Source organism: Egretta garzetta, unplaced genomic scaffold, assembly GCF_000687185.1.
Source record: "Egretta garzetta isolate BGI_Z169 unplaced genomic scaffold, ASM68718v1 scaffold79, whole genome shotgun sequence".
In the NCBI taxonomy this organism is placed as follows: domain Eukaryota; kingdom Metazoa; phylum Chordata; class Aves; order Pelecaniformes; family Ardeidae; genus Egretta; species Egretta garzetta.
Window position 1 is genome coordinate 3,453,057 of NW_009260791.1, and position 11,106 is coordinate 3,464,162.

Here is an 11,106-nt window from a genome sequence, read left to right on the forward strand (position 1 = left end):
TCCGTCCTGCTGGCTGGAGAGCAGCCCCGCTGCCCTCGTTGCTATGCTTTGAGCATGGTCATGCCTAGTAAAACAAACAGTGAGGGTTTAAAGGGATGAACTCTTGAGAACCAGCACTGATGGAAGGAGGGCAAGAGTAACTACAAACCAGGACGGAGGAGGCGTGAACAAGAGGTGTCTGCTAACAGCCCATGGCAGAAGCTGCTCTGCTCATTTGTGCAAGCCAATGCCATCGGCTGAAGGATGCACTAGCACTGGCAGTGGTGTAGTCTTGACTGTCCTCTCCCATTGCTCACTTGTCCCCAATAGTAAGGAATTACTGGCACCAGTAAAACTTTTCTGTGGCTAGCTGGGTCCAGCTCTTGCTTGCCACCAGCAGCAATGCCTCCTTGCTGACTCAGCCTAGCTCTTGGGGAGCCGCAGGAGCACTTGTCCACCAGAGGGAAGGAGAGCCCAGGAGAAACTCATCTCCCACCCCAGCAAAGGCAGGGGACACCTCAAAGGCTGTGCAGAAGCAAGAGGGCTAGCCAAGGAGCTGACTACTAACGCCAGAGCAAGCCAGATGCTGGGAGCCTGAGGCTTTTCTCTCAGGCAGCCTGCACTGGCTCAACCTTCCAGCAGCAGGCTCCCCCCTTGGCTGCCAGCCTCCTAGTCCTGGGGTTCAGGGGAGGGTCAGCAGGACTGACTTAGGCCTGTGCCTGAAGCCACAGCATGACTTTTTGCAGCAAAGCACCCTGGACATCACCCAGGAGGGTCAAAAAAGGAAGCTTCAGGCACAGCAGCCGCACAACCCTCCTACAGCAAGGCCCTAGAGGGCAGATGAAATAAAGCAGTTTGCTAGGCTGCATAATTTTAAGAGCTGGACTCTACATTCACTCCCTGGGTAGTTCAAAGGCCTCATTTATTGCAGCTCCAGACAGAAAACAGGCATCGCCCTTCCCCAGGCTCATGTACAAAGGTGGGCCCTCTGCATCCTAAACCAGCACAGGGGACTGGGTACTAGCAGCATTTTTAAAATCAGAACCTTCTCTTTCATTCAATTTATTTGTGCAACAGCAGCTCGATTCTTTGCCCTTCCTTTACAGCACATGAAAGGGGTTTTTCCTCTCTCTCCCCTCCTAACCTTCTACCTCAAGCAGGGACAGTCAGAGGAAAGCTGACTCCATGCGCAGGTTTGTCCGTAGCTGCCAGGAAGCCAAAGGAACCAGTACTAGGAACTGCTCTTCCTTTCATCAGCACGCCAGCTGCGAGTGCAATAGTTTTCTGTTAAAAGGGGCTGCCTTCTTCACTCGTAGTCGGGAAGGGCAAACCATTCTCTGAAGTTGATGTCAGAGCTGGAAAACCCCTGCCACAATCCAGGAACGATTTCGTATTGTTCCAAGAGGGACAGCTCCTTGGGGAAATGCTCTCAGCACCACAGACAGCTTTTGCTTTACAGTTCTTCAACTTTGCCTTATTTCTCCCTCTGCAACCCTTAACAGCCTTTTTCACACTTTCATGACTTACAACGCTCCCATTGTATCAGGGAAAAACCAAACCAGCTCTATACCTGTACTTTAAGAGCCTGTCCCCATTCTCCCTCTTGGCCAGCCATCACACCACTTATTTCGCAAATGCTGGGATTTCCTTGCAGTCTCTAACAGTTCTCTTGCTAGACCACAGAAAGGATGATTTCCAGCCCTGAAAGCCTCATCTTTGCTGGGAAGAGCCAATTCTGTGACAAAGACGGTTTGAGGACAGCAGAATTCACAGCCAGAGAAGCCTCAATTTAGTACCACCAGGGACGGGCCTAGCTCCCATTCCCTCTTTTCTCTCACCATCAGGTAACAGGCTTCTTGTGCTACACTAGGGATGCTGCTGATGCCCAAGTCCTCGCCCAGGAGCTGCTGTCCACCCCCTCAAACACACCCCACCTTGCAGTCGTTGCCCAGTTTTATTTCATTTAAAATCCGCTGTGTTAAATATTTTAGTTACAAGTTCTGTGTAGAGGGTAAGAGCAATAGACTCTGCAGGCACTAGCAACCCCCTCACTCCCCAATACATGTGTGCGCTACCGGATTAAGGACTGCCCCCCTCCCCCCAAAACCAGCAGCCTTGGGCTGGGATATACATTACACTTAAAGACCTGGCCCTCCCCAGATGTCTCTTTGCTGGTAGCAGGCCAAGCCCTCGCACGCAGGAAGCCAGCAGTCGGATCCACCGTCAGTGTGCCGTGATTCCAGGACAGCTGCTGGGGGCTGGTTCTTACCGCCGTGTCAGGCATGTAATAGTGAAAGGAACAGTGCTACCTCCACAGAGGTCACAGGCTCTGCCCACCCGGGCACGAACATTCATGCCACAGTGACCAGGCTGGAGAGAGACAAACAATCTCCAAGGGAAAGCAGGAGAGCTGCCACCGCTGCGTTCCTGTCTGTGGAGGGAGTGTAACTAGGGCACTGCCAGAAGGACGATGCCTACCTCAAGCCCTGCTCTGATCAAAACCTCTGCTGCAAGCAGCCTGGGGGTCCCCAGACTGCCCTTGCAAGGCAGATGAGTGTGAAATATTTTCAAGCAAAACAGGGACAGAACAGTAGCCTCTCCTCTCCCTCCCAGGAACCTCAGTGCTAGGAAATAAAGCTGAACCTGCCTTGGAGTGGCAGGGAAGGGTACCCTAGCACAGCAGCAGCAAGCAGTTTCCACTGGTATAGGACAAGCTAGAGGTGAGAGATTGGTGCTGTGAGGGAGAGGATGCCATACAGATGGCTCTGGAAAGGCAGTGCCATTCAGTGGTTGGCCCACTGCATAGCAATCCTCGTGAGAAACTGAACCTTCGTTAAACAGAACAGGAAAGGAGGTAGGAGCTATCCCCAGTTCCCTCTGGGACAGCTCTGATCACAGCGGAGGGAGGGAGACTGGAATGACCCCTGCCAGTTCCTGAATGCCCTGCATCGCCCCTGCTGGTGCTGCGGCCCTGCCCTGGGTGGGTTGTGTGGGGGTGTGGCTGCTCTACAGGTCGAGCAGCAGCACGCGGGGATCCTCCACCGCTGCCTTGATCTTGCGCAAGAAAGTCACTGCCTCTCTGCCGTCAATCAGCCGGTGATCGTATGTCAGCGCCACATACATCATGGGCCGCACCTCGATCTGAAGGGGAGGAGTAAGACAGGCATTAGTGAGCTCAGCCCTACTGCCTGCATGAAGCCCTCCTGTGAATTCAGGGAAGACCCAGCTTTTTCCTATCCTGAATCCAGGGCTCAAGCTCTCCCAGATGTGTCCTGGCCAGCAGGATGACCCACCCACACTCACTCACCCAGGCTGGGTCCACGCCACACAAGGCTAGGTAACTTTCTGGAGCTGTTCTCTATCACACAGGCTACAGCCTCCTCCCCACACCTAAGCAGATTATCCAGTTCTCCCCCTCACGGATAGGACAAGGCCTGCTGCACACCTCAGGCAAGTACCAGTGCCAGCAAAGCTGCCCTACACCCATTAGTCTCGGCTCCTCCTTCACAGTAAAGCCTTTTAGAAGGTGACACCAATCCCCTAGAGAAAGCATATGGGCTATGGTCCTCGTGCCACTGAGCCCTCCCCTCTGTTCACTGAAACCTCCTGTGCAGGAAGGAGGTGCACCTACCTTGCCTCCAACAGCCACAGGCCTGTCGAAGATGGCATGCATGCCTAAGATGGCAGACTGGGGTGGGTTAATGATAGGTGTCCCAAACAGTGACCCAAAAACCCCTCCATTGCTGATTGTGAAAGTGCCGCCATCCATATCTTCAATGGCCAGTTCATTTTTCCGTGCCTAGCAGAAAAAATAAGGTCTTAGAAAGCCATGCAGATCACACAGAAGGCAAAGGATGAGGGTTTGGATGTTCGCTCTCTCCAGGAATAAATGCTGATGGCAAGAGCTTCACTGAAAACGAGCACAAATTACTTGAAAATGCATCCTGTCTTTAGATCTGAACATTTACTGCCTTTAGGGAAGGATTCTCCTGCCTTCGCTTCCAACTCTGGCTTTTGCAGGAGACAGACACAAGGACCTCTACCCCAGGGCAGTTCAGCCTTGGCCTCTAAAGACAAAGGTGAAGACACACACCATGTCACTAATTGCGGTCTTCTGGAAGGGCAACAAGCAGATAGGCCTGTCCTGTAAGGCACAGGCACAGCTACCGCTGTAACTGGATCACTCCCCACAGCACAACTCAGTGTGTTGGAGGGACTAAATCAATTCATGCCTATCCAGCACCCACATTCTTCCCATTCCTCCCAACCCTTTTTAGAAAAACCTTCAATTTTCCTTACCTTCTCCCCCAACTCGTAGATAGCACGCTCTATGTCAGCAAAGTTCATGTTTTCTACATTCCTAACGACAGGGACCACAAGACCCTAGGGAGAAGCAAAGTGCAGGATCAGCAAATTCACTGCAGTCACACACAGGTAACTGTTATTGGGCAGGAACCTGGCCTCAGCCCAGCAGAGTTCCTACCTCCTCCTCAGCCCACAGCAGGTGGTTGGCAGAGCTGCCTCACACCCTGGCAGCATGCCAGGAAACTTGGTATGACAACACACCAAGGGCCAGCACTGTAAATGAGACATTTTCTTTGCCTTTGTAAGTCCATCTCATAAAATCAACCAAGCCTGTCTGGATCCAGCTCCACATCCATAAAAGCAGGTGAGGCACTGGGCAGAGTTCAGATGCCGCCTCTTTCTAGGTAAAAAGAGCAGAGTCCCTCTATGCTGGACCTCCCCTGGACTTTGGGAGCAGTGACGGAACTTCAGTCCTGGCCAAACCTCTGCCTCACAACAGAACCGACTAATTCAACATCTGTATCTCCATCCCATACTTTCCCTGGACAGAAACATCTCTTTGAAGCAGCAATGTGATTTACAGAGATGGTGGGACAGCACAGCAGGATTAGCCAGAGGACAGGACATGCAAAGCTTTTACTGTCTATGCCACATCCTCATGGGTCCATTAAAAAAAAGGTTTCCCTAACTTGGCTCTACTCATTAACCACAGAGATCTATTTTGACCTTGTTACTACATCTCCTAGTACAGTGGCAGAATATTCTTGGTCCTCCATCATCTCCCAAAACCCATCTCAGCAGTCCACAATGTATCAGATGTCTCATTTAGAAGATCAGTCTCATCAGTAAGTTTCCCCTGCAGAGGAGCTCAAAGCTGAGTTGGCTCAAATTATATGATCATCCCAGCCCCGAAGCTGCAGGAACCATGGCCAAAGCATCCAAGGTACCTACCCGGGGAGTTGCTACAGCAACACTGATGTCCACATAGTCCCTGTACACAATCTCTTTGGTCGTGTCATCAATCACTAGAAGCAGAAGAAAGCTGTGTTACACATGCAGTACCCAAGATCAAGGGCTCGAGAGGCCAGAAGTAGCTACAGAATCATAACAACTTGCTCATCTCTAGCTTAAACATAACTCCGGACAAGAATGAGCCCTCACTGCACCTGTGGGAGAAGCACCAGGATGGACAGAAATTAAACACAGTCCAGATAGGTCAGTCCCCCTCAGACATCCCCTTGCTTATTCTCCTCTTCTGGGTTTGAGCAGGCACCTCTGACACCCCCCCAGGAACTGCATTGCACCTACAGCAGCTACCTGTACACCAACCATCAGGCTCTTCCCTCTGCGGGCTGCTGGCCCCAGCCCAGCTCTTGGCAACTTAATAGAGCCCCTTCTTGGCAAGCTGTCCTCTACCTACATAAGTGGCATTAGCAAAATTGGCTGCAGCACATAGGACTTATGTTTTTTCTGCATAATTGACTTGCTTACCCAAGCTATTAGCCCTGACATGGACTTGGCCACCTGCTTTCCCCCCACTCTGCCATGTTCATTGGTGAGATCTGCGACTCACCAGCATGGGTTACCACTCACCTGCATTCACAACGGGCTGGTCCTGCAGAGCAAAAGCTGCAGCTTTCACAAAAGCTGACATGAAACCTAGCTTCAGGTTGTGCTTTTTCAGGAAGGGATCTTTGTGTACAGCTCTCATCTCCCGGATGTTGCTACAAAACACATGGTAATGCTGGTCAGCATGGACTCCAAGAAAACACTGCTCCCTCACTCCACAACAGATTTCAGTGCCAGTCCCAAGGACTGCAAAAGCCTGCACCACCAACTGGCAAACCCCCAGTCTGCTGAAAAATCCTTCAAATGTCACAGGTGAAATGGGCTGAAGGTGGCTCTAAGGACCCCACCAAAGAATCTAACAGCAACTGGTCCTGGGCCACAAACTCAACAGGGTAGGGTTAACCTGCTTGGCCCACACTGCCAAGCACAAAAGCACGATGGAGCATGGCATATTTCCTGCTTAGGCCTGATGTTGCCACCGATTCTCTGGAGACACCACTGCTGATACCAGTGTGGCACTGCAGACAGCAATGCCAGGTGTGGCTGGGCCAAAGGGTGAAAAGGGCTGCAGCCCACAAGGGTGAAAGAACAGGAAATGCCAAGAGCAGAAAAGATGCCTTCAACCATTGTGCAAGTCCTGTGCCAGCCATCACAACAACGCCTCTGTACCCAACTTTTTGGCTTTGGGAATTGGGTGAAATGAAAGAAATATTCCCAGGTGCTATGGTAGTGGGTGTCAGCCCACCCACAGCCCTCAACCAGACTGATCATGTTTCCCCACTGCTTCTATCTATCTGAGGCCATTTACAAAAAGTTGACCAAGCTGTGGCTACATGCTCTGCTTATTCCAGGCCAATACCAGATGCTGTGGAATTGCAGTCTATCCCTTGGATGACCTTGAGTCTTTGAAGAGACAGTTTCAGCAAGGGGCAGGGGTCTCCATGGTTTAGAGTGTTTGTTTTCCTGTGCCTAACCTTGTTTAGGGCTAGGATTACCGCCCAAAGACATTAGTGCCTCCCAAGACACAAGGACTGCAGCAATAAGGACAAGGTTTGCTCTGAAACTGGCTCATTATGGCTTCCTCCTTTCAGACACTGACCCCCCACGGGAAGCAGGAGGCCCCAGCACAGGCCCTCACCAGTCAACCTCACAGCAATCAATCCAAACCAGATTATGAGATGCAATGAGAGCCTGAGGCCAGCGTAAAGCGACACCTCAATGAGCCTCTGAGAGGAGATAACGCTGCAGTACTTCCCCTCCAATCAAGACTGTTTTGCCAACCTTATTGTTCTGAGACCCAAATATTTACATGTTTTGTCTTAAGGAGCAGAATAGGATTTCACAAGGCAATTTGATTTGGGCACAATTTCCCCTTAATGCACTGTAACATAAGCTGCCCACCCTCCAAAGCCATTAGTGCGCTCAGTCTGTGCAAGCACTTGAGTCAGGAGACCCCCACCTGCCTGGAGGGGATGGGGAAGGATGCTAGCCTGTCTCTGGAAAGCTGCACCATCTGACAGCAAGGGCCTCAGACCTATGTACTGCTCACCTGAAAGGCTGATGAGCCCTGGGGAATCACCTCATGGGAAGCTAAATATGCTCACCCCCAACAGCAGTAACCTGGTAGAGTGGCAGAAAGCAGATGCTCCATCTTGCTGTCCCCTAATAGCCACTATACAAGTGACACTAGTCACTCCTCCTCTTCTGCTCAACATCTACCAGTCCTCAACCAAGAACCACACAGGTGAGGAATGAGGTTGCCCCTTTTACATGCAGCAGATGACTCCCGAGGAATAACAGGCCATTAGGAAGCTATGTACCCCTCACACCACAACACCAACATGGCCCTCATGAAGCTGCGCAGACGGTGGTACACACCTAAGAAAGAGGTCCCAAAAGATGTGTTGCCAATCTCTCCAAAGAGAATCAGCAAGGTCTCAGCTGCTATTTAAAGATGACTGCCTGTATCTATTCCTACTTGTAAAGGGAAAAAGAGGTCTGCTCCTCACCTCATATCAATCTCATTGAAAGTGGTCAGCATGGCACAAGTATTCTGAGCCTCTTTCAGCCTCTGAGCGATACGCTGGCGCATCCTATTCATTTTCACCTGAGAATTAAAAAGACATAAGCAGAAGCTGCCTCAAGTTCATCCAAGGGGCAAAACGCAGAAGAAACCCAAAAGGTCTTTCTTCTTGTCATCTGGTTGACTAGTGATGGATGCCTAGGGCCAAGGTTTTCACTCCAGGTCTCCCCAAGGGGCGCAACAGGCTGAGGAACTGATTTCACTGTGGAGCTGCCCCACTCAATACACAGTTTCCAGCATGAGGCTAATGTGAGAAGAGCAAGACTGCTAAGAAAGCAGGCTGCTCAACCATGTTCTCTTAAGAACTCACAAGGCAGGTGCAGCAGCCTCAGTCCTTCGCTGAGGGTGTGGACAGACCAAGCAGATCACACTGAGCCTTCTGTACTCAGCCTGTACTTTTGCCTAGAAAAGACCTGTGTCAGGTTAGACCTGGCTCTTCCTCCACTCCACCCCTAAGCAGTGCCCTCATGTAGAGCATTTCCCCACCTGTCACAGCCCCACCAAGCTGGGTGTGAACAGGTAGATATGGACACATCCTGAAAGCTCAAGGCTTATGCCAGAACAAGTTGTCACCCAGCAAGAGAAGTGCTGGCAAGGCCCCTATTCCCACAGCTTACCCTATGCTCTGATCTGGCACCTTTGCTGGGCACTGCCTCCCCAGGAGGGGCTGCCGCTGGGGCTGCAGCCGGCTTCACCGCAGACACTGAGGGTAAAGAACACATCAGTCAAAAAGGGAAGCCAGGGCGTGATCGCAACGCCCTGAGGTAGAAAGCCCATTTGAGCTCCTTGCTCAAGCAACACAGCATGGAAGCAGCCTTGAATTGGGCTGCGCAGGTACCAGGCATAGCTGAGCTCTCCACTCTGGAGCATGCAGGGCAAAAATGTGGAGAGGCCTTCACCGCAGATGCCAGACTGTTTGCTGCCTTTAACCTTACACACTCTCCCCAACGAAGGGAGGCTTGAAAATAGGAAAAAATGGCTGTTGCCTCACCTGGTTTGCTGTCAATGGGCTGAGTTGACACAGGCGGCACTGGTGGCATTGTAGTAGGAATTGGTGCTGCAGCAGGGGGGGGAGCAGCAGCAGCAGCTACAGGTTCAGGGGCTGCAGGAGGAGGAGGGGCTGCTGCTGGTTTGGCCTTGGCAGGAGCAGGTGAAACACAAGGAAGAACCATGGTAAGGGCAACGACAGCTTCCACTGTCAGGGATCTCTGAGTCCAACCAACCTGACAGAATTTAACCCTCTGGCAGAGTGCCTTTATGTTCTCAGCCCTACTGAACTGATAGGAGTCACCACAGAGGATTCCGTGGTAAAAGTGTTTTACTCATCGATACCCTAGATCTCCTCACTGTGCAGGAGACTGGATGCTAAAGAGAAGAGAGCTGAGAAGGGAGTTATATCAGGGTAATTCTCAAGTAATTTTAGCTTAGAGTTGCAGTCTCCTCCACAGGAAGCAAAAGGAAAGTTCACCCCTCAGAAGGACTAAAATTAGTCCTTCTGACTAAAATGCTTTTCTAATAGGTTAGGCAGCAGGAGTATTTTCTTCTGGTTAGAGGCAGATTTAACCTCTCTCAGGATCCCTATAAATGCTTTGCTTCCAACTTCAGAAAAAGATTGGTGGAAACAGGAAGGCCTGTGCAAGTTAAAAACGCTTGACTTACCTCCAGTTTTCCTGAGTTTGAACAGAGGTGTCCCCCCTTCCACTTTGCCACCATCAGGTACCAGAAGGGCTTCAATCACACCAGCTGCTGGGGCTGGAACTTGCACCGATGTCTGCAAAAAGGAAAATCACTGAAATTCCCCCAAACATTAGGTGGAGAACAAGTGCCCAAGAGAAAATGCCAACATGCACACTGTAATTTGGCACAGACAGCGTCTCTGTCTCGCACCATTTGTGCTGGTTTTCACACCCTCTACTGGGATTTTGTGCCAATACTTAGAAGCTTTAGGAGATGCTGGCAGTGTAACGTATAGCCTGATCTTCCTGCTCCAGGGTACAATCAAGAACTGACCTGCTGCCAGCATCTTTCTGACAGAAAACAGAACTTGGCAGGGAGTTTTAGGAAGAACTTCAAAGTTTAAGAGTCCTTTAAGGAGTGAGTAAACTTAAAGGCTAAAATTAAAAAAATCTGAAGACATCCTATGGCTCTGCTGATTTCTCCTCTGTTTAAACACAAACAAATTTCAAAGTTTAGAGCACCAAAATTGGAAGGAGGAGTGGAATTGCAACTCAAACAAACATCAGCACCACTGATGCTTAATCAAATGTATGAGGAAGGAAGAGTTATCAAAGAATTCTCACTTAAGGCACAGCCAGCTTTCATACTAGATGACAAAAGCTTTTTTCCATATGAGGGGAGCAGGAGACACAGTCAAGGCCTGCAGGCTCTAGGAGCTCTTAGCAGGACAGGAGCCATACAGGGTATCCGCTACAGAACTAGAAAAAGTTTTGGTCCAGAAAACTCCTACCTTGTCTGTTTCAATCTCACACACCACTTCATCTTCCGCCACTGTGTCTCCAACAGCTGAATGATAGATATGAAGACCACTGTGAGGAGGGAGGTGTGCTCTGGCCTCCCATCTTAACCCACAGCAGTCTCCCCCACTAACCCAGAATTTTCTCACCCCAGTTCTCCACAGCTTCTAAAGAAAAGTCTAGCTCAAACAATCAATCTATTGCAGAGTCTGATTCCAGTTTAGACATCACCCTTCACCCAACATCACCCATGACAGAGAGGTCCTGAGGCAGCAATTGCAATCCTTACCCTTTAGAACTGCTATTAACTGCCTCATTTATCACAGGCTGAAAGGCACAGAGCAGGCTGTCAGCAGTGAACTACAATCCATCCCTTGGCTGTCCAGTGCAGCAGCAATGGTGCTAAGGATTTCAGGGAAGAGGCAACTGCTTACCTTTCTCCCACCTGACATCTCCTTCTGTGACTGACTCTGCAAAGGCTGGTGTGTTCACCGTAACCACGTCATCCCCTGTGAGACACACAGACAGACTTGAATGCATTCAGAGCTCAAAACTTATGGCATTGCTTCATTCTTGTCATCAGGACTCTACGAGAGGGGGTAAGTCAACAGACATCAAATGTTGGCCTTCTCCTTGCTTCGATACTGATTAACATTTAAACACAAGAGAAATTCCCATCTGACTGAAAGTCACATT

General features: G+C 50.4%; 1 protein-coding gene across 1 annotated transcript in view; it reads right to left on the minus strand.

Annotated features, from left to right (window-relative positions):
• Window positions 1–6: 6 nt before the first annotated feature.
• Window positions 7–11,106, minus strand: part of DLST (dihydrolipoamide S-succinyltransferase) — a 14,321-nt gene continuing 3,221 nt past the window's right edge. The window contains exons 5-15 of the mRNA XM_035902018.1: window positions 10,845–10,919; window positions 10,404–10,459; window positions 9,596–9,707; window positions 8,928–9,086; window positions 8,554–8,639; window positions 7,863–7,960; window positions 5,878–6,008; window positions 5,236–5,309; window positions 4,279–4,362; window positions 3,611–3,778; window positions 7–3,120 (exon numbers count right to left, since the gene is read on the minus strand). Coding sequence (XP_035757911.1) covers window positions 2,986–3,120; window positions 3,611–3,778; window positions 4,279–4,362; window positions 5,236–5,309; window positions 5,878–6,008; window positions 7,863–7,960; window positions 8,554–8,639; window positions 8,928–9,086; window positions 9,596–9,707; window positions 10,404–10,459; window positions 10,845–10,919 — 1,178 coding nt within the window. The 3' untranslated portion in view covers window positions 7–2,985. The remainder of the gene's footprint in view (window positions 3,121–3,610; window positions 3,779–4,278; window positions 4,363–5,235; window positions 5,310–5,877; window positions 6,009–7,862; window positions 7,961–8,553; window positions 8,640–8,927; window positions 9,087–9,595; window positions 9,708–10,403; window positions 10,460–10,844; window positions 10,920–11,106) is intronic.